This window comes from Harpia harpyja, chromosome 7 (assembly GCF_026419915.1).
Source record: "Harpia harpyja isolate bHarHar1 chromosome 7, bHarHar1 primary haplotype, whole genome shotgun sequence".
NCBI classification, from domain to species: domain Eukaryota; kingdom Metazoa; phylum Chordata; class Aves; order Accipitriformes; family Accipitridae; genus Harpia; species Harpia harpyja.
Genome location: NC_068946.1, coordinates 31,097,964 through 31,125,721, shown reverse-complemented (window position 1 = coordinate 31,125,721; position 27,758 = coordinate 31,097,964). Strand labels below are relative to the sequence as shown.

Genomic DNA, 27,758 nt, shown 5'->3' with positions numbered 1-27,758 from the left:
AGGAAATGCTATACAAGAGGAGATGGTTACCAAGAGAATAAGGATGCATCTTTTTTCATAAGTGAACAATTAACCAAGACATCCTGGTAGACAGGTCAAGTTGGAAATCTGAGGAAGATGGGGATTTCACATCTTCAGCTTAGAGTGAAACATACCATTTCAAAGAGTGCAATTTGACACTTACTTCCTTTCTTAAAGCATTGGTAGTTAGCATCTGCATTTAGTATTTTCCCCTAAAAAGCTTTTCATCTTCCTTTTATACAATTCAGCAGAAGCTTTTATTAGATGTTTCAAAGACTGAAAAATTGATCAGACCCGTGTTAAATGAAGACAAATCGCATGCAGATCAGCTAACTAACAATAGCCACTACTTTCATGTGAAGATGACATTAAGGTAATTAAACAGTAGTTACCCTCAGCCTGTTTGACTTTTTCTTCTGCAACCCTCTGAGTGGTTATCTCCACTTTTTCATCAACAGGTTTCTTGACAACTGTAAGTGAATCAGATACATTTATTGTTTAAATAATCTTGCAAATTATTTTCCAGGCATGAACCAGGTAAAACTGGCTATTTTCTTGTTTAGGATGTTATAACCTTTGCACATCCTGTGCGTTGTTCAGTGCATTGTTCACTGGTTGTGGACAGTGGTGGTAAAGGCACTTGTGAAACAGGTGTGATCAGACCCATCCTCCCCTGAAAGATATGCAGTGATCTAAATGGAGGACAGGTCTCAGAAGTGCAGCACTCACTGGGTCAAAAGCACCACCCATGCCCAAGGGTAATATACAGTGAGAAGGAATGGTAACCAAAGCTCAGTTTGATTTTGCCAGCAATTCTTGGTTTGCTTCAACCACCATTGCCACTGTTCTCTCTCTGCTCGAAAATATGAGGTGGGAAAAGAGGAAGGGTTGCCATGAGCCTTGCTCATGTCACTCTCCAGCGTAAACAGAATTCTCTCCTTTTCAAGGAAATGTGAATAACCACCACAGTTCAGCTTGAAGATGATGCACCAGAGATCTTAATCTGCATGTTCCTGTTAGTTTTGCAGGAAAGTCATACCTTTACGAACTGTTACTTCTTTCTTTTCCTTCTTTTCAGCTGTAATTGCTGATGGTTTTCGCTCAGGCACAGGCTTCTTAGGAACTTCAACCACTTTAAAAACAATAACATTGCTTAATGATGAAAAATGCAGTGTCTAAAGGCTCAATGCACACCAAAGGTATTAGTTATGCCATTATAAGTTTATGAAGTTGAAAACCACACAGACAGTGTTGGAGATCCAATTGTTGCAGTAAAACTTTCTGCTTATTTCCAAGTTTGATGGTTTCTTATCAGAGCCAAAGTCTGTTCCTAGAGGCATGCATGTTACTGTTACCCAAGACAGTTAAAGCGTGCAAGGAATTGCAATATACAGCTATTAATATCAAGCAGTTAATGAGTGAAACATTTAACCTAAATCAAGTTTATCTAGAATACCTGAAAATGATAGAAGAAATATCCAAAACAACTAAAAATTATACATATCCTTGCAAACTACTAACTCATATTAGGTTTTAAAGATGTCCCAATCTGCAAAGTCCATTGGCAACCAAATTATAGTGTATCAATTTCTGTCTGCATCTATACCTTGCCATACTAGAGTTCTTGTCTTATCATCAAGTGCCAGTTAAAACTTGGCAGCATATTAAGGTTCAAGTCATTGTAACAAAAAAAAAAAAATCCAGAAAATGCTGCCTGGCTCAAAAGTTTTGGGCCTTAGTAATAAATATGAGAAAAGAGAGGAAATAAAATGGTATGATAATTAAAGTACCTTCTTCATGAATGACTCGTTTTTCTTCATAAGTCACTTCTCTTTTCTCATAAGCTTCTTCCCATTCCTCTTCCCCTTCATCATAGCCTTCTTCCTTGACATAATAGTCATGGTCTTCTCCATAATCTTCTTCCCATTCTTCATAAGTTTCTTTGGGCTTTTCATATATTTCCTTCTTTTCTTCATGAATCTCTTCTCTCCTTGCCATCGATGTTATTTTGATCTCTTTGGGCTTCTCTGGCAGCACCTCAGGAACTTAAAAAAAAAAAAAAAAAATTATTCATATCTTAGCCTAGAATTTGCAAGGCATGTTGGGTATATGTAATTAATGAAATGATTTCACCCTCACTGACAGTTTATAGAAGTGACTATTTTTTAAGTAGTCATAACCAGCTTGGATATTAAATGTGTATGTTTTAAACATAAAGACAAAAATCAAATAGATTTAATTGATTCAAGGTAATTTGAAACAAATTGCCTTGTTTCCACAAGGTAATTTTACTTTGTAAAAAAAAATTAAAAAAAAAAAAAAAGGAAAAAAGTTACCTTTAGGTGGTGGAACTTCTTCAGGACCTTTTTTAACCACCTTTTTGGTGATTTTCTTTACTGGCACCTTTTTTTCTGCTTAAAAACAATATATTTTAAAATTTCAATTAAAAAAACCCCCAGAACAACAGTCGTAATGATACATGTACACACTGTCCAAATACTTTAAGTATTCTTACCTGGCTTTTTCTCCTCTGGTGGTGGAACAAGAGGCAGAAGAATAGGAATCGGGGCAGCTTGCAGGAAAAATGAAATATTTAGAATAAAATGTGAGTATGATGTTTTCTTGTAAATGAAGAAAAATCCTAGTGCATTTAGAAATAGATGAGATTATTTTATTGCACCTGCAGAATAAAAGCAAATGTGGTGCTCATTCTGACAGTTTACTGTAGCTGGAAGAATATATTTTGAGTGGGAATCTCCAGTCTACATTTACTTGAACCCTGACCCTTCTCAGCTTTATTTTCTTTACTGCCATCACTCTCCTATCTTTGCTGATAGTAATTCATCTAAATATCAGATCTTTCCACTCCTGTTGCCACTGCCAGCAATTACCAAATTATTCTGGAAATGAAACCAAGATGATTGAACTTCTAATATTTATAGTAAACTATTCAATATAACAGAAATATACGTAATGTTTGTAGTCTGTAGTCCAATACCAGAGCCTGGGGAGAAATAATTTGTAATAAATATGCAATCCATTGTATGGCTTTAAAAGAATATTTCTGTTTTGTTTTCCCTTTTTTTTGTTTTTTTCCCCCCCAAAAGGTAGTAATTCAGACAGCTTGTTTAAAAGATATTTCTGTGGCAAAAAGCAGAAAAGGTGAAAATAAAGAGTCATCAGAAGAGGAAAATGGAAATAAAAGGAAGATTGAATGAACAAGAGACTGATAGGAAAACAAGTTGGAAAGGACAAACTCTTTCATTCTTACCACTACCTGTGTATAGTTTTCACCTTCTACAGAGCAAAACAAGCCTATCCAAGTCAAGCCTTGCTCATATAATATTTGTATAGAGACAATTAACTGGATCGTAACACTGAGCTGCCTAAGATTTTTCTCTGAGGTTCCCACTGGCCTGCTGCTTCAGTGCAGCTATAAAAGCACTATGGAACAAGTACGGTTTGTTGCCCTACCTTCAGCTGGTTTTTGAGGTGGAACTGCAACCTTGGCATCAGGAACATCTAGAAAATCAAGATGTTTAATTGACTTAATAAAAAAAAGTAGATTTGAATACTCTGTCACCAAGAATAGTAGTTCGTGGTGTTTTAATCTTTCTTGTTCTAGCAACAAGGATTGTAGCTTGCTCCTCACGAATAAGCTAGCCGACCAATAGGTAACTAATTGCATTAATCTTTCAGTCTGGTCAGACTCTACACTGTTTCATTTTATTTCTAACTAATTCTTGCATCATTTTAGAGTAGGCTTTCAAGAACATACAGGAAAGAAGATCATTATACATCATATGGAGATGATTGCTACCCATTTTCCCTCCTTGGTTATTTTTTTCAATTGTGTAGAGGACATCAAATCTATTCACTGGTACCTCTTAATTGTTTTATTCCTCATTCATTCAATAAAAAATGAACTTTTGTGTTTTAGAGAATGTGGCTTCCCACATTGTACCAAATAGGACTCCAGACACATTAATATCACTGATTTTGGAGTTATCACAGTATTAATTGCCACTATTTATGAGAGTAAATAGTTCCTCAAATTTATGGATGAGGAATATTTTTTCAGGGTGTAGGTTTGACTTACTATAACCAGGAAAAAAGGATTTGAAAATAATAAAAAAAGCAGAGCAATGCACTGAATCTATGACAGTGAATAGACATGATCTTGTGCCAGTCTTGCTCATGATCTTTACCTGGTGGCTTCAACTCCAGTTTGATTTCTGCAAAAGAATATTAGATTTCTTTTAGGACTATTTATTTTTCAGAATCATGTTTCAAACTCACGAATTTGCAGGTGGCTATGATCACAAATTTGTTCAGCAAATTTGCTCACCTTTGGTTACCAGATAGAGCTCTGCAGTGCTTCTTGCTTCTCCTCTTGGTTCAAGACGAGCAATTACAGAATATACACCTGCAACAGCCAAGAATGTTGATGTTTGTATGCCTTTATCATTTAAAAAAAAGACAACAAAATCAGATAAAAGAATGGCATCAGCACAAATATCCCATGCATTTTTACCTTCATCTTCTGCAGTAACATTGTGAATAGTCATATAATGACAGCGACCTTCACTTCTGAAGCTGTACTTGGGACTCTCTCTCAGTTCAGTGGGGCCTTTATACCATGTCACAACTGCATCATCAAAAGACACCTCGCACTCAAAGGTTGCAGACTGGTGTTCACTCACTACAATGTTCTGTATGCTCTTTGTGAACTGAATTGGTTCCGCTGGTTTTAGAAACAAAAAATATGTCAATTGTTATGCACCACCAGGCCACTTAGCTTGTCTAATTCCTTCTTATTGTTTTCATAATAGCTACATTATAATAGGAGATAATAACAATAGATCTTGAAAAAGTAGAGTAAGAAAAAGGGATTCCATCTTCTATGAATTTTTCTATGTAAGAATGAAGATTAGAAGATGTAAGAGTACAACTATAACAAGATTGCTGTGCAGATAAATTATACAAGGGAAGCCATTAAGGAAATTGAAGAGAAAGAATAATTAAGAAAAAGAGGAAATCCAGGGAAAATATAAGAGTATCAAAGAACAAGAAAACAAAAGTAAGTATGACTCACATTGTTTGAGGGCCTGGAGACATTAGTAATGATGATTTAATAAAAAATACTAACTTAAACAAGAATGTCACATATTGTTCAAAGAGAAAGGAGAGCAAAATTTCTTGTTTAGTCTGTTTCCAAGTTTGGGAATATCTCTTTAAGAAATATTTTCATTTATTCTCTTAATGGAACATCCAGAAACTGTTTATCACTACCATAATAAAGAGATTCTGTATCTGTTTACAAACCTTCAACAGCCAGATCTGCAGTTGTTTCTAGATTGTCAAGCTTGCAGGTATATTGTCCCTGGTCTTCTGTTCTAACATCCTTGATGATGAGTTTGTGTACTTTGTCAGAGACTTGTGTTGAATATCTCCCTCCTGTCTTAATGGGTCTCCCATTTCTATACCACTGAGACTTGGCATTTGGGATAGAGAACTGACAAGACAGCGTGCATGTGTTTCCTTCCTTGAAAGCAGTGTCATGAAGATGGCGTTCAACTGCAGGTTCTATTAGCATGTTAAAACATATATTTTAGCAGACATCAGGCAGTGGAATAATTAAAGTGTAAATTAATTCAAACACATACTTCAGAATTACACTTACCGATCACAGTTAGCCTGGCACTGGCAATGTGTGGTCCACACACTATTCTGAAATTTCCCTGATCTTCAAGTTGGCAGTTCCTGATCCTCAGTATGTGGCGATCACCTTCAATTCTAATTTCATATTTGTTATTGGAGTCCAGTTTCTGGGTTCCCTTGTACCATGAAAGTTTAATTTCTGGATAGTTAATTTTAATCTCACATTCAAAAATAGCATCCTCATCTGTTAAAACCATCTGATTTTCAATGTCTCTGATCAGAGTAATAGGCTGAAAAATATTAGTTTAAATTAGTTTCAAGTTCCCTGTTATGGGTTTGAATATTTCACAAATCAGTCCAAAAATATATTACCTCTGTCTGTGTAAGTCGTTGCTGAATAAAAGCTACAAGTTCATCAAACTCCTGATCTTCTCTTCGAGCTTTTTCTGTGAGCTCAATTTCCTGTAAAAAGGCAGAATATACTCAAAGATTAAAGGATACTAAATGTCAAGCTGTCATGTTCATCCAACATAGAATTAGTTCCTATGTCAAATTTTCTGTAACTGTACTGTAACTAGCATATCTTTTCATCTTAAAAATTGCAGCCAAGTTGTGAAGACAGAACATACTTGGCCAGAAGGCCCATTCCTTCTTCTTGGGTTTGAGCATGCAAGAAATTGAGAACTGTCAGTAAAAGATCTAAAGAGAAACCAGAAATTCCTGCACACACAATAACATCAGAGCATGGACACCAAGTCTGTTCAAAGGAACCGTGTTACTCCTAATGAAGCCAATGTCATGCTGTATCTTACCAATCTATGGCTTTCTTCTGCTTGGGTTTGCTTTAGTAACTCAAAGGCTTGCAGGAGGCCACGGAAATCTGTAATTCCATACATGCGAGCATATTTCTCATATTCTTTGGGATCTACGTTTTTGAGAAGTTCCAAGATATCAATAGGTTGCTCTTCCTCTTCTTCCTTCCTTTTTGTTGGAGTGCTATTCAAATCAATGACATAAGTTAAATATACAATGCTTCATTCCTAGAAATTTCACTAAAAAAGAGAATCAGCTTAGAGCTGCCCTGTGCAGTGGAATCCTTTAGTTTAGTCTAGTCAGATGCTTCTGGTTTTAGTACAGTTATTCATATTCAATGAATATTAAAAAATAATATCTTGATCTGAGATATATAATAAAAAAATGTTTCTTCTGTGTTCATGGCAAATTAATCTATAAAAATTTTCCATATACCTTTTCAGTTTTGCCCTGAGATCCCCTTCAACAACTTCTTTCTTTCTTTCTTCAACTTGTAGGTTTACACTCCTCTCAATTTCACCATGTTGGTTAAAAGCTACACATTTGTACATGCCAGAATCAGTTTTTATTGCATTCCTTATTTCTAGTTTGGCTTCATCTCCTCTCTGCTGGATTGTAACGCGACCTCCCTGGTTGAGTTGCCTCCATTTTCCCTTCATCCATTTAACATTTGGAATTGGGTCTCCTCCAACTTTTGCAATAAATTTTGCAACAGTCTCTGCAGAAAGATGCAAATGAGGAAGCTAAGTCTTTCCAGCTGTCTATGACAGCAGGACATAATCTCAAACAAAAGGTACAGGCAAATAGAAGACAATGTACTTTTTTTGAAAAGAGTTCTTACTTTCCATGACTTTGATACTCTGAGGCTCTTGCACAAAATAAAGTTTTCCTTCCACTTCTGCTTTTTTAGCTGCTGGTGCAGCTGCTGGTTTTTCTAAAAAACAGAGTCAAACAATTAAAACAGATGGTTTCATGTAATAGTTTATGTTCATGCATGATGATGCTTCCAAAGAAATTGTAAAAAAAGGAATTAATTACAGAGATGGAACAAAATATTATGCAAGAGATAAAAATGCAAAATACTTTCATATTGTTTTAATTAACTTGTATTTTACTTTCCAGATGAAACTAAACACTGTGGGCCATATAGTGCCGTTCATTAACTTCAGTCAGGTCATTTATATTCTGCACAGATGCAAATTCATAGATGGATACACAAATAAGAAGCCTCATTTTCTAAAATGGATCAGTTTTTAGTGAGGTATTGTCCTGGTTTCAGCTGGGATAGAGTTAACTGTCTTCCTAGTAGCTGGTACAGTGCTATGTTTTGAGTTCAGTATGCGAAGAATGTTGATAACACTGATGTTTTCAGTTGTTGCTCGGTAGTGTTTAGACTAAAGTCAAGGATTTTTCAGATTCTCATGCCCAGCCAGCAAGAAAGCTGGAGGAGCACAAGAAGTTGGCACAGGACACAGCCAGGGCAGCTGACCCAAACTGGCCAACGGGGTATTCCATACCATGTGACGTCCCATCTAGTATAGGAACTGGGAGGTGGGAGGGGGAATCGCCGCTCGGGGGACTGGCTGGGTGTCGGTCAGTGGGTGGTGAGCAATTGCACTGCACATCATTTGTACATTCCAATCCTTTCATTATTACTGTTGTCATTTTATTAGTGTTATCATTATTAGTTTCTTCTTTTCTGTTCTATTAAACCGTTCTTATCTCAACCCACGGATTTTGCTTCTTTTCCCGATTTTCTCCCCCATCCCACTGGGTGGGGGGGAGTGAGTGAGCGGCTGCGTGGTGTTTAGTTGCTGGCTGGGGTTAAACCACAACAGGTATTATCTTTACTATTTCTGGAAATTTCACGCTCAGTGTTACTTGCATTTTTTTATCAGTGATCTGTTAAATTCTTTTTGTTTTTCTTTTGCGTAGTTCTTAGCCTTGCGGCTACCCATGTAGTGAGCGGCTGCGTGGTGCTTAGTTGCTGGCTGGGGTTAAACCACGACTGTCTTTTATGCAATGGTAAGGCAAGACCTACATGGAGGTCTTGCTTAGACATGTTTAGACAATATTTACTTTCAGCTAAAAGGTCAAAATGTCTTAGAGTTGTAACAGTCCTGAAGCAATTACCCTCTAAGGCCACATGCTCAATCAAATTCCTTTTGTATTTTTCTTTTAATAAACACTAGTGTTCCCATCCTTTCCATAAAATATGCATGTCCATGTAATTTCACTCATTTAGCTTGCATTTTTCTTAAATTCAGTGTTTAGATTTAGAAACTAAGTTCTTAATCTTTTTGGTAAAAATATACTATTGATTTGACGCTGCTCTCCCACTGTTTCTGTCGCTATTTATGTATAAATTATTGTTAAATATACTGTCTTCCAAGATTGTACAGTTTTGCAAAGAACTAAAAGATACTAATTGTTTTCTATTACATTATTAACATTTTTGTTCCACAGAAAACAAAGCAGGGTGGAGTTTTGTTTTAAATTTCCAACATATGCCTTGATTTTCTCCATGTTTCTGTACCTTTAACTGTCACTTTAGATTTGCAAGTATCAGTGCCAGCTGCATTTGAAGCTTTGCATACATATTCTCCTGAATCAGATTTGGTAACCGCAGCAAGTTCCAGAAGAGCTACTCCATTAGCAAAGCTGAAGTTGCATCTGTCTGAAGCTCTTATTTCTCTCCCTGCCTTCAGCCACTGAATCTGGATTGGCTGTGATCCTTGGACGTGGCAGCTGAGCTGTAGGGTATCACCTTCCTTTGCTGCTGCTGGCTGAAGAGGCTGGTCAAAAACTGGAGGCTTTTTAGGTTCTGGAATATGAAAATGCTTGAGTGAATACTCAAGGAAGGAAAGCATGATCAAGAATGTAAGAGAAAGAGAGATACGCGTGATTCTTAAGAAGACAATGGCAAGGAACAAAGGAGGATAAACAGAAGTCTGAGAATGTCAGTCATAGTTTTAGAAAATGAAATAAATATCAAGAGAATATGTTTTCTACACAAACATGCAAGAAATATCTTTTCTCCACACAGCAAGGACATTCACATGCAAAAAAATAATATAAGAACTAAAGCACTGCTATTAGGCTGCAAAACTGCATAAGCACCTTTAAAGAAACAAATATGCAATCTCTGGCAAGAGTATTATGATGAAATTCTATGCTGCCACAACACACTGTTAAGGCTGTCCAAGCTTAGATGTAATTGCACAGGAAAACTGTTATTCCATGAAAAGAGAATGATTGAAAATTCAACAGAAATGTCACATAAAGATTTCAATGTTCACTTCAGTCATAGCAAATAGTGAAAAAGTAAAGAAGCCCTTCCCTCAAAAATATTGTTTTATTTTAATCAGAAAATTAAAAGAATTCCTCGATTTTGTGGTTTAACCCAGTTTTATCTTGTCCATCTTGGGACAAATAACTGCTGTTAAGGTAAGTAAAACCAGCTCATAAGATAGAAGCTGTACATTTGCAGCTAACATACAACAAAGAAAAGTAAGAAGCAAAGAAAAATAAGATTTCAACTAACCTCTGATAACAACAGAAGACGTACACAACACACTTCCTGCTTCATTGGACACTTTACAGGTATATAAACCAGCATCTGATTGCTCTACGCTCTTTATATGCAAAAGTAAGGTATTGTTTTTGAAAGATATTTCACAATGAGGGCTTGAATGAACTTCCTGATTGTTTTTATACCAAGCAACAGTCAAAGGCTGAGAGCCGGAAACATGGCCTTCAAGTTTAAGTTCATTCCCTTCTGTTTCTTCTACTGCTTCAGACAGTTTCTTAGTGAAAGTAGGTGGAGTTTTTCGTTCTGTAAGACAAAAGAACATATTATTCAAATTCTATGAATCAAACCTGAAATGAAAAATTCTAAAGAAAGTGTTTCAAGAAAAATTTGGACATTGGGGAATTGATATTTGCTCTCATTTAAATAGGATTTTTTTTTTTTTAAGTTAAGTATGCCAAGATAAACAGCAGGTGTCTTGCTCTTACAGTTACTGTCATAGTTGATTTTGCTATTTAAAAAAAAATGGTGTTACATTGATTTAAGTCAAATGCCATTTAAATAAAACCCCAACCTTTTTGTTGAGTTCTCAAGAAAGAAGTAGGCTGAAGCCTATAAAGAAACTAGACTGAAGAAAATATTCTTTCATTTCTCCTCCCATTGTTGTTAGTGACCCTTCCTAATTCCCTTAAGAGACCCATGGGTATCTCCAGATAGGTACTTTCAAGCTGTATCTCAAAAGTTTTTCTCAAACTTATCTTGCAGCAATAAGGCTAACTTCCTTTATAATTAAAGGAAGAAAAATGTACAAACAATGCATTATCTTTTCAGTACCTTTCACAGTCAGTTGAGCTGTGCAAGAGTCCTTTCCAACTTCATTGCTAGCATAGCATGTATACTTTCCAGAGTCTCCCCTGTCAACTCTCAAGATGGTCAAGTGGGCTGTGTTGTCTACATAACTGATCTGGTAGTTTCTTCCTGTTCTAATCTCTTGGTTATCTTTTGCCCAAGTGACTCTAATAGGCTGTGTTCCAGAAATGTGACACTCAAAGTCAGCACTTTCTCCAATAATACCATCCACAGGTGTAATTGGGATGTCAAAGAATGGAGGAGTCTTCCCTTCTGAAGAATGAAAGAAATAAAAAAGCATCACCTTAAAATCTCGATTTGCTTTAAACCTCTGGAAAAAAATATTATTTGTACAATATTAAATCCATATATAAAACAAAAGTGAGTTTTAAGATATTTCCATTAAATTTTTCACAGCCCACTGACCTGTAAGGACAAGCCTGCCACTAGAAGAAGCAGTCCCAATCGCATTGGTAGCTGTGCAGGTATATTGCCCAATAAGGCTCCTATCTGTCTTCAAAATCCGGAGAGTTGCTACATTATCTACGAAGGATGTGTGAACATTGTAGTCCTCTTTTACACGTACACCATCTTTAAACCAAGATACTTCAATAGGTTCCGAACCAGCAATGCCACAATCAAATGTAACTGGTAAGCCAACAGTTTCATGAACATCTCTCAATTTTCTTGTAAAAGAAGGAGGAAGTTTACGCTCTGTAAGAAAACAGGTATTATACAGTGAGGGCTTTCAGAAGATATGTACCTCTTGCTGTACTCACCAATAACCACTGCCTAATATACTGTATGCTGGATTTTTGCTCATAACTTCTGATTAAAAATGTTATTCAGCATATCATTTATGTGGAACCTGATGTGAAAAGAGCACTGTGCATACGGTTGCAGGAAAACATATAACCATTCTGCCCTCAGTTACACCCAGTGAGCCTATTTAACCCTCAGGACTGCTAATGGTGGAAACAATCAAAGCAATATCCTCAATGGGGAAGGAAGATGCAGAAGCTTGTACCCCTACAGAAGAGCTGTGATCAGTAAGAGATGTATTTCGATTATCTTTACTGGTAGGCCTTTGTTAATTGAAGGCAGTGCCGCAGGGTATCTTACACGTCAAGAAACAGTAAAGTGTTTAACAAGAAAAAGGTAATCTTTGTTTTTCAAAATTGCAAAACTTACTTAAGAAAAACAGGCCATTTTCCTATTTTTTAAAATGAAATATTCACCTTGAACTGTCAGCAAAGATGATGAAGCAGCCTCCCCAATGGTGTTTTCTACTTTGCAGATGTACTCCCCACTGTCACTACTGTCTACTTGGCTGAAAACCAGAGTGGCAACTTGGTTCTTAAAGTGCATTTTCACAGTAGCAGTTCCTCTCAGCTTTGTATCACCTTTGTACCACGATACAATCATTTCTGGTGTTCCAGCAACGTGGCACTGTAAGGATGCAGAATCCCCAACAGTCACCTGCACTGGCTCCAAGGGTGTAATGAAGTAAGGTGGTTCTGAAGAACAAACACACACCATTAGCATGAAAAGGTATTGCACAATGACTATTAGTAGTTCGGATAACACTTGATGAAGTGATGGTAGCTTGACGCACCTAGTATTGTGATTGCACCATGACAATTATCTTGTCCAGATTCATTTTCAATATGACAAGAATATTGCCCCTGATCTTCTAGTTTGCTACTAGGGATTTCCAGTATGGCAGATGTTTCTGTAGTGGTGATGCTACACTTTTCAGAGTGCGTAATTTTTACTCCATTTTTCTTCCATGTCACTGAAATTGGTGGAGTACCCGTATATGTGCATTCCAAGATTAAATTTTTCCCTTTCTCTACACTTATATCGTTCACCTTCTTCACAAATTTGGCTGGTTCTATAATAAACAATGGGAAGAAAACAAATTAAATAAAGCCAAGAGATCATTTTTACAAGCATAAGAAGCATAAGAAAGAGTAGTCTGGACAAACCTTTGACAAAAAGATGTGTTGTGCAAGAAATCTTCCCTGCTTCATTAGAGACCTGGCAGGTGTAGTCTCCACTCTGAAGCGGATCTACATCAAACAGCTCCAGTTCTGCAATTGAATCTTGCAAGGTGATACTGCATCTGTGTCCTGGTACTAGCTCAACACTACCTCTAAACCATTTAACTTCCAATGGAGAGGAGCCTTTTATGATACTGGTAAAGGTTATGTTTGCCCCAGACAAGACATTCAGTGGTTCAGGTTTCTTCACAAAAGATGGTGGTTCTAAGCATGCAAATAAAACAGACAGAGAAATACATTTGAATTTCTGATGAAGACCATAGTAATCAGAAATATGTAACAAAGCAAAGAATGAACTCTTTTTGAAAATAAATTTGTGCCCTCTGACTCTAGCTTCTTATTGATACTGACCTCTAACACTCAAAAATGCGCTGCATTCATCAGACCCAGCTACGTTAGTAGCTGTGCACAAATAAGTTCCCATATCAGATTCCTGAAGTCCATTCACTTTCAGAGAACAGGTATTGTCTGTAAGGGTAGCCTGATACTTGTCTCCACTGGTAATCTCCTGTCCATCATGAAACCAGGAAACCAGAATAGGTGGTGACCCATAAACTTTGCACTCCAGTACAGCAGAAGAACCCAGCTGACCATACGTTTCTTTCAGTTTTCTTGTGAAAGAAGGAGGTATAATACGATCTGCATTTGTTTTAAAAAAAAAGAATAAAAATTACCATAGAGGAACTTAAAATGCAGAAAGTTCCCCATGCATAATAAAATCAGTTAACTTTCTTTTGATATATCTGCTTTAGCAATCTGATCCTACACACCTAAGTCATTGAAAAATAGAGAGTTGATGGTTCATTCACACTTTTTGAGGGACAGTCATGAAAAAGTTTCCTATCTGATGGCTTTTTAAAGGAACTATAGGATCAGACGTGACTCAAAAAGAGTAGTCAACTAACCTGAAACATGCACTGAAGCTGTGCAGCTGCTTTTACCAACGCTGTTTTTCACCTCAAAAGTATATTCTCCACTGTCTTCTAGTCTTGCATTGAGGATCTTAAGCCCCGATACTTTGTTGAAGAAACTGATTTTATATTTATGGTCAGTCGACAGTTCATTCCCGTCCTTAAACCACCTAGCAGTAAGCTCTGGTGTGCCATCTACTGTGCATTCCAGAGTGCAAGAGTCTCCAGCTGTAACTTTGACTGGGCCTGGCTTCTCTACAATGACTGCAGGTTCTGCAATGAGATGCAAGCCACAAAATTTTTAAGAACAACAATGCAATAGTTATTAGCATCATAAAAATTGAAATTTTAAAGCATCTTAAAACACATTGTTTTTTATCCCATGCTACCAACCTAGCACTGTCAGCGTGGCAAAGCATTCCTGAACTCCAGCATCATTTTTTATCTGACAAACGTACTTCCCAGCATTGGCTGGTTCTGCATTTCCAATCCTTATAGTTGCAATGTTTTCTGAATAGGAGATCCAAAGATTATCACTTTCTCTAATGATTTCCCCTTTGTCTTTTAACCACAGAACAGAAATGGGCTGTGATCCTTCTACTGCAGTCTGCAGTTCAATCGACTCCCCAGCTACGACAGTGAGATCACTCAGCTTCTTCACAAAGGTTGGTGGTGCTATTTAAGAGAAGATATTTAACAGTAAAAAAAAAAAACGCCAGGAGCGGAAAAGTAGGTGGAGAATGACAGGAACAATGAAATGCCAAGAAGGTGCCAATCTTTATACAAACCTCTTAGTGTTACAGAGCCAATACAGGAGTCACTTCCCACATCATTTACAGCTTTACAGTGATATTCACCAACATCTGCAGTATCCACACTGAGAATGTGAATACTAGCTAGGTAGTTCTCGGACATGATCTTATATTTCTTGCTGCTCCGAATTTCTCGTTTGTCTTTATACCAAGAAATCTGGAATGGAGGAGTGCCCTGAAGCTCGCATTCCAGGTGAATATCAGACCCTTTCAAGGTCTGGACTGGATGGGGCTTCTTGGTAAAAATAGGGGGTGCTGAAAAAAAAAGGGGTTAAAGTTTGTGTTATTTGAGCAAAGGAGATTAAAGAGGACAGACTATTCATGTAGCTGTTCTGTTGCTGAACAGCTAAGACAAACCATAAATAAGAAGTTATCCCACAGCATAACAAACAGGAAAGAGATTTGCCATCTATTCAGACAGGTTTTGGCCTCTCCGAGTAAAGAAAGTGGGATTTAATAGCTTTTCCACAAAGGAGGACTCATACAGATAGAAAGGTAAGGAAAGAACTGGGATTCTGACCTTTTATTTTCAGTGAGGTACTGGTGCTTGCACTACCCGCTGGATTCTGAGCTTCGCAAGTGTAGTCACCACTGTCTTCAACACTAAGGTTGTGCATTTCAATGACTGCCACTGAATCCACGAAGGACATGGTGTATTTTTCACTGGGATGGATCTCAGTTTCACCTTTGTACCAAGTGACTTTGATTTCTGGAGATCCACCTATTTTGCATTCATACTTAGTGGAATCATGCTGTTTCACAAGTCTTGAGGAGTCTAATTTCTTAATAAACCTTGGTGGTTCTGGAAAGCCAAAAAGGGGAGATGGTGCTTTAAACTGCACTGATTCTTTGAATAAGCAGGGAAATACGGAACAGAAACTTTAAACTTTGGGGACTTATGCAAATATTCCAATTTTGCAATTGCTATGAAATTTTTTTAGATTATTTCAAGTTGGTCTAAAATATAGACTAGGAAGCAAACAAGTTCTCTATCTGCATTTCATGTAGTTTCTCCTTGCTTTACTGTCCCATTCTACTTCTCTTTCTATGTATTCAGCACAGATCAGCTGATGTGGTTTTCTTTAAGTAATATCCTCTTGCAGTACATGAGTAATCAAAATGCCTGACGGAAATGCAAGAATCCAAATTGTTCAGCCAAGAAATATTATTAAGAGCATTTATGCTGAGCATTATAGCAACTGCTTTATATGCTAGTAGGTCATTAACAATTGATATAGTCAATAAATGTATCTGCATTATAACCCTGCACACATTTATTGCAAAGCCAAACATAAAGGTGCATATAAGAAATAAAAGTCAAGGAGCTTAGGTAGCAAACAAAAGAGGTTCAAAATAATCGTGCTGGTAAGACTTATGAGATGGCTGGTATTACAGAAATTGGTATTAAAGGTCCTGTGACTGAAAAGTAAACTGGATGGTTACATTTTGTTCTGTAAGGAGAGAAAGGAGTGGAGGTTCGACACTTTTCATCAGAAGTACCATACGGATGATTCAGAATCATAAGACTGAATGCTCATAGATCAAAGATATAACGAGTAAAACCAAGAGGTGGTAATGTGGGCACAACAAACAAATCTCACTGCAAAACAGGATGAAGTGCCTCTTTGTGCATCTGTCTGTAAAGTGTAGGAAGAATATCTATTTTATTGTGGGTTACTTCAACCTGTGGGACATTTGCAGAACATCCTATGTTGTTAGTAACAAAACTTCCTTAGAGTTTCTAAAAATAGAAATGATGGCTTGTTAACACAAGGACTCTTGGAATCTTAGTCATTTACTATCAGATTTCACTTTGACAAAGAGTTGATTATCTATCTGCATACTGACAGTTTCTGAGTAGTCACACTCTAATTCCATTCCTTTCCAAAAATGAGGATATACAAGTTAGGAAGGTATATACTTAGAATGTAAAGCTGTTTCTAGAACCTAAAGCAGTTGTTAAAACTACAGATTGGGAACATTACATGTTAAAGTGGGAAAGTTAATAAAAAACTGGGAGATTTTCAAGGTCAATTGAACAAAAGATCTTAATTCTACTAACAAAAGTCTGTGTGTCATAGAAGTGAGACATCATCTGCTCAGATTAACCACATGCAAATCAATGCACACAAAGAGCTTGCCCTTCCAATTTCTATATAAACTGGCTGGCAAACAGTGAACATCATTAATTTTACAGCCCTGGGGAAACTGTACAAATTCTAAAGGATTGAAGTGAGTGCCAATGCAAGTTCAGGATCAAAAAAGAAAATAATAATCCTGGAAAAAAAGAATTTTCAGGATTTTATGAATAATGAGTTGAAGAGTAAGAAAATAAATAAGGGATCACTTTATGAATGGTTATTCCAGTCAAATAAACCTATTAATAATGTTATAATTAATAATAAGCAGAATTGTGATTCTGGTGGAAACAAACTTTAAATCTTTTGAAAAGGTTAGATTTCTTGCTACAATCTTTCAATGAAAACACTAAACCAACAGGGACATTTGAACTCACACATGATTTAAGTAATGTATTTTACATTCGTTCTTTTATAAAATCAGTACGAATGAGATATCCGGAACAGCTATAAATAAATCCAATGTTCCCACCTACATTGAGGAAATTACACTAATATAGAAGTGTCACTTGTACCAAGACAGATTGATCCAGTCATAAATTTAGATCATTGAAATGTATAAGATCCACGCACTATGTGGAGAAGCAAAATGTTGGTGGAATGGATATTTGTCACCAAGTCTGTCCTCAGATCCTCCAGTTTTGCTGTCTAGAACAGCAGTTTTCAATGTTTTCAGTCTGTGAAAGCGTAAAACCATTTGCAGGAGCTGCACACAGTAAAAATACATTTAAGTTTCATAAGTGAACTGAGTTTCTCCCAGTTACCTTTCCCTCCCCTGGACAACTTAGTGAATGTCACTTCTGGAGAGAGACTTTAAAGAAGACAGATTTTGCCAGCCAACAGGGCCATTCATAAAGGTGTAACAGGGTACTAAGTCAGAGTTAACATTTCAATGGAAGAATCCCTTTGATAAGACAAATCACGCACTATACCTGACCAGAAGAAAGATGAATAAATATCTAAGTATTACAATAATTTTTAAAGGAAATAAGACACCTCAGTGTAGGCTGTTAGTGTCACACTTATCTGCATTCAGGCCTTTGTTTTCCAGGTGTCTGTCTTGCAAAGAAAAGCCTCATGAACACTAAAGCTCACAGCAATACCTTGTACAGCCAGCTGAGCTGCGCATGCGTCCTTTCCAACACTGTTGCTGGCAGTACATGTGTAGAGTCCAGCATCCACTTTACTGACTTTTAGGACTGTCAAGCTGGCTGTGTTTTCCACCAGAGTCATCTTGTAGTTGCCACCTGGGCGGATCTCTCTGTTGTCTCTGGTCCAAGTAATCCTCATGGGAGCAGAGCCAGTCATGTGGCACTTAAAGGTTGCACTTTCCCCTAGGGCCACATCGATAGATACTGGCTTGATGTCAAAGAAGGGAGGTTGTAGATGTTCTGCAAAGAGGAAAGCATGGCAGAGCTCACCACCAAGCCCTCCTCACCACACACCTCACCATGCCATGCCCATGCTCCCTGGCCACAATATAATGGGTAGTGTGGGAAAAAGGGTGAAGAAATAAAAGAGCAAAGACACACAAAAGATCTTTGTTTAAGTGTGAGCTACAAACCTGTGAGGAGAAGTTTGGCGCTGGAAGATGCCGTCCCCAGAGCATTTTGGGCTGAGCAAGTATATTGGCCACAGTAAGCCATACTAGTTTGCAAGATCTGGAGAGTCGCAACATTATTTAAGAAGGCTGACTGCATGTTATCACTGTCACTTAGAAGAACCCCATCCTTGTACCAAGACACCTGGATAGGCTCTGAGCCATTTATGCGGCAATCAAACGTCACTGGGGCACCAACTGCCTCCTGAATATCTTTCAGTTTTCTGGCGAATGTAGGGGGAAGTTGACGTTCTGCAAAGCAATAATAATCAGCACTATAAGTAGAAAGCCACCCTGTCAATCTAGAATTAATTAACTCTGAAATTAATAAGAACCCCTTTCTGTAGACACCAAAGAGTTCCTACAAACTACCCCAGGAAAGAGTGGCTCTAGGCCCATCACCTTTAACAACAAGCAAAGCTGTGGAGGTGGCGAAGCCAACGTTATTTTCTGCTTTGCAGATATATTCTCCAATGTCACTATCCTCCACCGTGGAGAATGCCAGGGTTGCCACGTTATTCTTGAAGTGCATTTTGTATGCCTGTGTTGATCTGAGCTTGGTGTCATCTTTGTACCAGGAAACCTTGATTTCTGGCGCACCACCAATCTGGCATTTTAAGATCAAGGGCTCGCCAACCTTCACCTCCACACGGTCCAGGTGTGTGACAAAATAGGGTGGTTCTAGGGAAAAAGAGAGCATGGTGAGCACAGGCATAGCACCACTGAGGTGCCTTAGGGGCATCAGGGGTGGTGCGTACCTAAGACAGATACAAGGCTGTGGCAAACATCCCCACCCGCCTCATTTGCCACCTCACAGGTGTATTCGCCTTCATCACTTTTGGTGCTGTTGAAGATTTCAAGAATGCCAGATTTGTCAGTAGCTGTAACACTGCAGCGTGGAGACTGAGCTATGGGCATGCCATTTCTTTTCCAGGTGACAGAGATGGGAGGAGTGCCTATGTAGCTGCTTTCTAGCACAATGGACTTCCCCTGCTCCACACTGAAGTCACTTAATTTCTTCACAAAGACTGCAGGCTCTGTGGGGAGGCATAGATCAATAGTGAGAGGACAGACGTGGCAGGGCTGCAGGCAGAGTGTGAAGGGAGATACCTGTGCATACAGGCACACATACAAACACACCTTTTACAAAGAGTTGGGTTGTGCATGAAGCACTGCCAGCATCATTTGTGACCACGCAGGCGTAGTCCCCGCTGTGGCCTGGCTCCACATTGTACAGCTGCAGCTGTGCCACAGACTCGTCCAGAGAGATGGAGCAGCTGCTGTCCGGCACCAGCTCCCTGATGCCTCGGAACCAAGTCACTTTGAAGGGAGTACTGCCCTTGATGTAGCTCATGAATGTCACACTCGATCCAGGCAAAACTTCCTGGGGATCAGGTGTCTTCACAAAAGAGGGTGGTTCTAAGGATCATGCAAAGAAGTGAAGAGGGAGAAAGATGTTAATAGGAGAGTCTCTGTGGGGGAGGAAAACTGGAGCAGGTTTGAGACAAAAAAATGAGAGAAGGAGGGAGAAAACAGAAAGAAACATGAAAAAGAAATCATGGGAAACCAGAGGGAAGGAAGAGAAGAGGGAAGAAGAATTTTGTTGAAGGGGCTGTAGTATCCTTCCACTGACCTTGTACAGTCAGGAAGGCGCTGCATTCATCAGATCCAGCCACATTGGCTGCCACACAGGTATATGGCCCTGTATCTGTGACATCCAGGGCATTCAGCTTCAAAGCACAAACGTTATCCAAGAATGAGATTTCATATTTTTCTCCACTAACAATCTCATTCCCATCCTGAAACCAGGCCACAGATATGGGGGATGTGCCAGACACTTTGCACTCCAGAAGCACGGAGGATCCCAGCACCCCATTTGTTTCCTTTAGTTTTCTTGAGAATGAAGGAGGAACAAGACGATCTAAATAGGACAGGGCAGAAGAACAGGAAGAAAAGTGTTGGGTTTTTTTCAGGGGAAAGGAAAGGGGCGAGGGGAAGCTTCCTTTAAAGACAAGGGTGAACAACAAAGACAGAGAGCTGACCTGAAACATCAACTGAAGAAGTGCAGCTGCTGTCCCCCACCTCATTGTGCACCTCAAAAGTATACAAGCCCCTGTCTCCCCTGTCTGCAGAAAAGACTTTCAAGGTGGATATATTGTTGAAAAAGGTAATTTGGTATTTGCGGTCACTCCTTAGTTCTCTGCCATCTTTGTACCACTTGGTGATAAGTTCAGGTGTTCCTCCTACTTTGCACTCCAAGGTAAAAGGATTGCCAGCCATTACTGTGATCGGCTCACTCTTCTCTAAGATAACTGCCGGTTCTGAAATAGGAAGGGAGGGGTCAGTGTGTCACCAGGAAATCTATCTGCAAACCAGTGAGCACAGGATATAAACAGAAAACAAAGGCTGGTAGAGGCAATTGTGCAAGCTGTAAAATATAGTACCAGGCTATACCCACCTAGAACTTGTAAAAAGGCAGAGCACTCCCGCATGCCAGCATCATTTTTGATCTGGCAGATGTACTTCCCAACATCAGCTCCCTCTGCACTGGCAATCTCAAGAGTTGCAATGTTGTCCATAAACCACATTTGGACATTTTCACTCTCCCTAATAACTTCACCCTTGTCCTTGAGCCAGACAACAGAAATTGGTGGGGATCCTTCCACCACTGCTTGCAGGGCTGTTGGCTCCCCGACGAAGATTGCAGTGTCACTCAGCTTCTTGGCAAAGCGTGGGGGTTCTGATGGCAAAAACAAGGAGGCAGAGGAAGGTTAAGCATGCAGCTGGGAGATCATGAGAAGAGGGTGGTGGTGCTGTTGATCCTCTAGCATACAAACCTTTGAATTTCACGGGGCAGGTGCAAGTGTCGCTTCCCACCTCATTCATAGCTTTGCATTGATATTCTCCAGTATCTTGAGATTCCAGATTGAGAATATGAAGACTGGCAATGGAATGTTTTGTTGTCACCTTGAACTTCTTGCTGCTCCTGACCTGCCTCCGGTCCTTGAACCAAGCCACCTCAAAGGGTGGAGTCCCTGCTATCTCACACTGGAGGATGACATCTGAGCCTTTAAGTGTGTCCACAGGGCTTGGCACCTTGCTAAAAACAGGTGGTTCTATAAAAAAAGAATCACATTGTAATGTGTGAGCCTGCTTCCCTGGGTGGGTTTCTGGATAGTAGCAGGAGGCAACATATTCAGGAAGGGGGCCTACACTTATTCTTGTAAACCCATATTTAGCTTCCAAATATGTGGCCTCACCTCTAAAAAATGCTGAGCCCCCGGCATCTCCCAGAAAGCCTTCCCAACACTTAGAGTACTAAGGGCAGAAAATGTGACACTTCTGCACCTGTTTGGAGTCAGTGCTCAGTGCCCCTCCTCAAAAGCCACTCTTCCCTCTCCCCAGGATGACATTCCAGCTTTCCCCGCCTCTTTCCAGTCATGAAAGCTACCATCAGTGAGGCTCAGCAACACAGCCTCCTCTTCCGTCTTAAGTTTCATTCCTGCCAGGATCATTGTGTATAAAGAGGAGACAGAGGGATGGCTGCAAAGTATTCCCATCTCCCTCATCATGGCTGGTGTTCCAGCTGGTCCATGCTTCCCCTGTGATCTGACAAGCTTGCCTTATTCAGCTTGCAATTGACTTAAATGGGGAGACAGGGGAATGGCTGCACAGTGCTGAACACCCACCACTATTTCCTGCCTGGCTTCTGCTGCTTAAACACAGCAGTTTGAATGTGAGAGCAGCTGGAGAGACGCTGCCCCAGCAGCCACCAACTGCCATAGCAGCAGCTCCCTGTCCACAAGGATGTGCAGCTGGCAGCGGACCTAGAAGTCAGGGATTCTGGTGGTGTGTGAAGCCGTACTGCTAACCTTTCACTGTGATTGAAGTGCTGCAGCTGGCTGTGCCGGCAGAGTTATGGGCTTCACATATGTAATCTCCAGCATCTTCAGTGTTGGCACCCAAGATGGTTAGCATCGCCACGGAGTCTACAAAGGACATGTGGAGCCTGTCGCTCGCCAGGAGTGCCTGGTCATTTTTGTACCACACGGTTCGGATCTCTGGTGTGCCACTGATTTTACATTCAAGTTGAACTGCATCCCCCTGCTTCACGAACCGCAAAGCTTCAGGCTTCTTGATGAACTTGGGAGGTTCTGCAGAACAGAATAAGTATGTAGAGAGTGGCGGTATACCTGTTTGCCGTGTGAAATCTATGGTGCTGAGCAAGAGTTACGGGGATCACAGGAGTATTGGGGCACAACAAAGTAAGCTTGCTACAGCAGCTGGCTCTATTGCCAACTGGAGTTTCCTCTCAAGGAAAGATGTAAGATGGAGAAAAGAAGGCAAAGACAACAACTAAAACTATGTTCTGCCAACTCTGGTGTCAGACAGCTGGAGCTGTAAAAAACACGAAGGACGAAGGACGATTGCTCCACCCAAGGCAAATTTTGCTGTTACCTTTGAGGGATGAAAACATCCCCAGGCCAGCATGAAAGATTTGACAAGCCCTTCATGCCCAAGAGCAGCAGAAACACGGTAGGGATAGTTTCACTTGCTTGCACAGCTTTAAAACTTATTTCTGCATGAAGAACTTAAGTAGTCTAGAATAAATCAGCAGTTCAGAACTCCAGCTGAAATCTTTAGCAAATTTGAAAGAGTTACCAACGCTGGCCTACAAATGCAAGGTAATTGTATTTATCATATCACCATTTTCCATACAGTAATTGCTATGTGTGAATACCACTGTGACTGTAGTTTAAGCACTAATTACAGTAAAAAGCAGGGTGAGTGCAACTCTCCATACAAACAGTTTCACAAGGGGACCTTTCCCCTTTGAGATTTTGCAGGCACACAAGGCTTCTACTGTCATGCATTATGATAGGAGAAGGTCACCACATGGTATATGTCTGCTTTCTGGAAAGATACTTACTATATATTTCCAAATTGGAAAGGGTGGAAGATGAAACTCAGTAACAAAGAGGTCTCTTTACCCAAGAAAAAGAAAACACACAAACAAAGGTGACTTAATACCTTTGACACTGAGTTGGGCTGAGCAAAAGTCTTTCCCAGCTTCATTACTAGCTTGGCAAGTATATTGGCCAGAGTCTCCTTTACCCACTCTGAGCACTCGAAGGTGAGCTGTGTTAGCTACAAATGTAATACTGAAGTTTCCTCCAGTTCGGATTTCCCGACCATCCTTGGACCAGGTGATGCGTATTGGCTGGGCTCCAGTAACATGGCATTCAAAGTCAGCACTTTCTCCAAAAGGCACATCAATAGATTCTGGTTTGGTGTCAAAGACAGGTGCTTGCTTGGGTTCTAGAAACACAAGAAAACAGTGTAATACTCATACTTCACAGAAAAGCTAATCCAACACACCAATACCATCGCATGCATGAAATGGGAAGGGGGAGCCTGTGCTCCAGGCAAAAGTTTTGTAAGCCAACACACCTGCCACTGTGAGCCTAGCACTTGAGGTGGCAGTGCCCACAGCATTGGTGGCTGTGCAAGAGTACTGCCCAGTATGATTCATCTCAGTTCGCACCAGTTGCAGCACTGCAACATTATCTACAAAGGATGTGTGCACATTGTGGTCATCGCTTAGCAGCACACCATCTTTATGCCAAGTGACGGTAATCGGTTCTGAGCCATTGAGCCGACACATAAATTTAAGGGGTAAACCAACAGGGTGCTCGATGTCCTTTAATTTTCTTGCAAAGGATGGTGGCCGTTTGCGCTCTAGAAGAAAGCAAATAAAGGATAAATATACCCCAGGAATCAATTTCTTTATAGTTTTGCAAGAGAAAAAGAATTTGTAGCAAGCTACTATAAAATCGTCACCTTGAACTGTTAAGAGAGCCTTTGTAGATGCAGTTCCTACACTGTTTTCTGCCTTGCAGGTATATTCTCCACTGTCATTGCTAACCACTTTGTTGAAAATAAGTGTAGCAACGTTGTCTTTAAAGAATACTTTGTACTCAGGTGTAGACCTGAGTTTTGTATCACCTTTGTACCAAGACACAGTGATTTCTGGTGTTCCAGCAACGCGGCATTGCAAAGTTGTATAATCCCCAACAGACACCTCAAGATGTTCCAGGTGTGTAACAAAATAGGGAGGTTCTAAAAAACAGAAGCCATTAGATAGACTCGTTATAGTGCCAGGCCTTGGAAAGCATACACTTGAAAGAACAGGCAAGAAAAACAAAGGGAGCACACACCTAAGGTAGATACTACAGCCTCACAAACATCTCCTCCTGCCTCATTTTCAACATGGCAAGTGTATTCTCCTGCATCTTCTTTGGTACTGTCAAGTATTTCCAGGATGCAGGATTTCTCTGTGGTGGTGATGCTACACTTCTGAGATTGAGTGATGGTGTGGCCATTCTTCTTCCATGTCACAGAAATAGGCAGGCTGCCTGTGTAATTGCCCTCCAGGATGATGGGCTTGCCAGGCTCCACATACTGATCACTCAGTTTCTTCACAAAGACAGCCGGCTCTAATGAAAGGTAAGAAGTCACAAATGTTGAGCACAACAGGACAAATGGAGGGAAGGAAACAATATTTTAAGGTAAATAGAGAGATGCAATCTTTACAAACCTTTTACTGTAAGGTGTGTTGTACAATTTGCCCTGCCAGCATCATTAGTCACTAGGCAAGTGTACTCTCCACTTTGGAGAGGAGTTACATCAAATAACTCAAGCTCCACAATGGAGTCCTCCAAGTAGATATTGCATTTGTCCCCTGGCACAAGCTCATTGGCCCCTCTAAACCAGTTCACCTTAAAAGGAGGGGTTCCTCTGATAACACATGTAAAAGTGATGCTAGTGCCTGGCAAGACATCCAGAGGCTCTGGTGTCCTCTCAAAAGAAGGTGGTTCTAAACACACAAGAGAAAAAGAGAGATAAGACACGTTGCTACAGCATAACCCTGGCATTTCCACACACCTACTGAAGATAAAGAACAAAATATTTTCCAGTCAATAATTTTCCCCAAGTGTATTTATAAAAGACCATAGGCAATTTCAAGAAAGAAAGAAAGAGAAAAGAGTAGCTCAGAGAGCTTCCTGACCATCATATACTGACCTTGTACAGTCAATACAGCACTGCATTCATCTGAACCAGCTATGTTGGTAGCTTTGCAGGTGTAAGTTCCAGTATCTGAGTCGCTCAGTGAATTCACTTCTAAAATACATAGGTTATCTGAAAAGGAGATTTGATGTTTTTCCCCATTGACTAATTTAAGTCCATTTTGGAACCAGGCAACAGAAATAGGAGGTGAACCCAACACTTTGCATTCCAGCAGTGCTGAGGAACCCAGGACACAAGGGGTGTCCTTTAGTTTTCTTGTGAAAGAAGGAGGAATGATTCGATCTGTGTAAGAAAAAATAATAAATCCATAGTTAGAGAGAAAAGGAGGGAAGGAATGGAAGACAGGAAAGAGACCATGACTAAACAAAAGTTTTTATAAAAGGTAGAAGGCAAGCTACCCAACCAACCTAAAACATCAACCGATGCTGTGCAACTGCTTTTCCCCACGTCGTTCTGCACTGCAAAAGTGTACAATCCACCATCTTCCTTCTCTGCATCCATAATTTTAAGTGTAGATACTTTATTGAGGAAAGTAATTCTGTATTTTTGGCTGCTGGTCAGCTCTTTGCCATCCTTGAACCACCCAGTGGAAAGCTCTGGTGTGCCTGCCACTTTGCACTCCAAAGTACAGGCGTCTCCTATAGTAACTCTCATTGGCTCTGCTTTCTCTACAATGACTGCAGGCTCTGGAAGGAGAGATGGGTAACGTGTATGGTGAAAACAGGATTTGATTAGTACTAGCTCTAAGTATTATAGCACTATAAAATGGGGCTTACACATTTGATACTAAGGATATCTCAGTTTGTTGGGCTGGGAAATTTTTACAGCTGTTTTTTCCACCCTTTATTCTATCCTAAACTGGAGATTTCAGATGCTCTCCAAAATGAAGTAAAAATAAGTTTAAACTCCTAGGAGAGAAATGCAACTGTCTGTCCCTCTCCAAGCAGGTGCAAGCAGAAGACATGACTTAGAAAGCCAGTCAACTGGATCCCATCACAGTGTAGAGGCCTGTGGTTCCTTTCACCCCTATCCCTGGACAACTGGAAATAAGGAACATGACTACTGCTTTTGAGGACACAGAGATTCTCTGTTTTGATTGTTTTGAACTCAAGGGCATAAGCAAAGCGTACAGCTGACACTAAATAGCCAAATTCCTAACTTTAAAAATATCTTTCATGAACTTGTGCTTTTTACCAACCTAGAATAGTTAAGGTAGCCATGCACTCGCGACTTCCAGCATCATTTCTGATCTGGCAGATGTATTTTCCAGCATTGCTTGTCTCTGTGCGCACAAGTTGTAAAGTTGCTATATTTTCCATAAATGTGATCTTCGTGTTTTCACTTTCTCTAATAACTTCCTCCTTGTCTTTAAGCCACTGCACAGAAATTGGCTGGGACCCCTCGACTCTTGCTTGTAACTCTACTGGTTCACCAACCACAACAGTCATGCTGTTTATTTTCGTCAAGAATTTTGGTGGTTCTGAAGAAGAAACATGCAGTTACAGTAAATACTCACAGTGCCTATGTAAATAAGAGCAATGCAGAGCCATTGGGAGCACTGCAGATGGCATATGTGCCAATACTTTACCTTTCAGCTTCACAGTGCAAAAACAATTGTCACTTCCTACGTCATTCTGTGCTTTGCACTGATATTCACCAACATCTGCAGCTTCAACATTAAGAATGCGAACGCTTGTATGGTAGTTTTTGGCCGTAACCTTATACTTCTTACTGCTGCGGATTTGTCTCCTGTCTTTGTACCAGGTAACATCAAATGGTGGCGTTCCTGAAATCTCACATTCCAGGCTAACCTCACTTCCTTTGAGCATGTCTACTGGAGAGGGCTTCCTGCTAAAGACAGGAGGTTCTAACAAGAGAAGAAAGGAACATTTTTTAAAAAGGAGTCTAGAGCTATTTGACCAACAAACTGTTTACTGATACCAGCTTCTACATAATGAGACTGCTGAGAAAAATCAACAGAATGGGCAAGGACTTTCCTCATTTTCTGGGCACATTATGAAATGATCTTGCAGGTAGGTGAGAATTCAAAGCTCTTAGCTCCTCTGTAGAAAACGTAAAAACAGAGAGGTGACCCTGGGCAAGGAGGGTACAGCTCTCATTTAGCTGGTAGTATTCTCAAATACAGGGTGTAAAACTGACACTGATCAGTTTGGGTCTGTTCTTTTTCTTCATATTTCAGCTCCTTGATATAGCAGTCCCCACTATGATCTGTCTTGGACGTTGACAATCATAGAACTGGGGAACACCTAGC

General features: G+C 39.8%; 1 protein-coding gene across 25 annotated transcripts in view; it reads right to left on the bottom strand.

Moving 5' to 3' along the window:
- Positions 1–27,758, bottom strand: part of TTN (titin) — a 245,697-nt gene that overhangs the window by 153,077 nt on the left and 64,862 nt on the right. For 24 of the 25 annotated variants that reach the window (XM_052793469.1, XM_052793487.1, XM_052793478.1 and 21 more), the window contains 46 exons: positions 27,075–27,353; positions 26,685–26,966; positions 25,894–26,172; positions 25,481–25,768; positions 24,996–25,274; positions 24,616–24,894; positions 24,239–24,517; positions 23,849–24,136; positions 23,429–23,716; positions 22,270–22,551; positions 21,235–21,513; positions 20,856–21,137; positions 20,440–20,718; positions 20,031–20,318; positions 19,538–19,816; positions 19,156–19,434; positions 18,800–19,078; positions 18,362–18,649; positions 17,901–18,188; positions 15,180–15,461; positions 14,636–14,914; positions 14,241–14,522; positions 13,842–14,120; positions 13,288–13,575; positions 12,862–13,140; positions 12,489–12,767; positions 12,112–12,390; positions 11,300–11,587; positions 10,859–11,146; positions 10,040–10,330; positions 9,032–9,319; positions 7,337–7,429; positions 6,931–7,213; positions 6,495–6,678; positions 6,055–6,144; positions 5,705–5,972; positions 5,347–5,607; positions 4,556–4,765; positions 4,370–4,447; positions 4,230–4,256; positions 3,496–3,543; positions 2,537–2,593; positions 2,358–2,435; positions 1,812–2,066; positions 1,061–1,153; positions 414–491 (listed from right to left, as the gene is read on the bottom strand). In XM_052793469.1, the coding sequence (XP_052649429.1) occupies positions 414–491; positions 1,061–1,153; positions 1,812–2,066; positions 2,358–2,435; positions 2,537–2,593; positions 3,496–3,543; positions 4,230–4,256; positions 4,370–4,447; positions 4,556–4,765; positions 5,347–5,607; positions 5,705–5,972; positions 6,055–6,144; positions 6,495–6,678; positions 6,931–7,213; positions 7,337–7,429; positions 9,032–9,319; positions 10,040–10,330; positions 10,859–11,146; positions 11,300–11,587; positions 12,112–12,390; positions 12,489–12,767; positions 12,862–13,140; positions 13,288–13,575; positions 13,842–14,120; positions 14,241–14,522; positions 14,636–14,914; positions 15,180–15,461; positions 17,901–18,188; positions 18,362–18,649; positions 18,800–19,078; positions 19,156–19,434; positions 19,538–19,816; positions 20,031–20,318; positions 20,440–20,718; positions 20,856–21,137; positions 21,235–21,513; positions 22,270–22,551; positions 23,429–23,716; positions 23,849–24,136; positions 24,239–24,517; positions 24,616–24,894; positions 24,996–25,274; positions 25,481–25,768; positions 25,894–26,172; positions 26,685–26,966; positions 27,075–27,353 (10,869 nt within the window). The remainder of the gene's footprint in view (positions 1–413; positions 492–1,060; positions 1,154–1,811; positions 2,067–2,357; positions 2,436–2,536; positions 2,594–3,495; positions 3,544–4,229; positions 4,257–4,369; positions 4,448–4,555; positions 4,766–5,346; positions 5,608–5,704; positions 5,973–6,054; positions 6,145–6,494; positions 6,679–6,930; positions 7,214–7,336; positions 7,430–9,031; positions 9,320–10,039; positions 10,331–10,858; positions 11,147–11,299; positions 11,588–12,111; positions 12,391–12,488; positions 12,768–12,861; positions 13,141–13,287; positions 13,576–13,841; positions 14,121–14,240; positions 14,523–14,635; positions 14,915–15,179; positions 15,462–17,900; positions 18,189–18,361; positions 18,650–18,799; positions 19,079–19,155; positions 19,435–19,537; positions 19,817–20,030; positions 20,319–20,439; positions 20,719–20,855; positions 21,138–21,234; positions 21,514–22,269; positions 22,552–23,428; positions 23,717–23,848; positions 24,137–24,238; positions 24,518–24,615; positions 24,895–24,995; positions 25,275–25,480; positions 25,769–25,893; positions 26,173–26,684; positions 26,967–27,074; positions 27,354–27,758) is intronic. The other variant, XM_052793470.1, reaches the window with a different exon arrangement.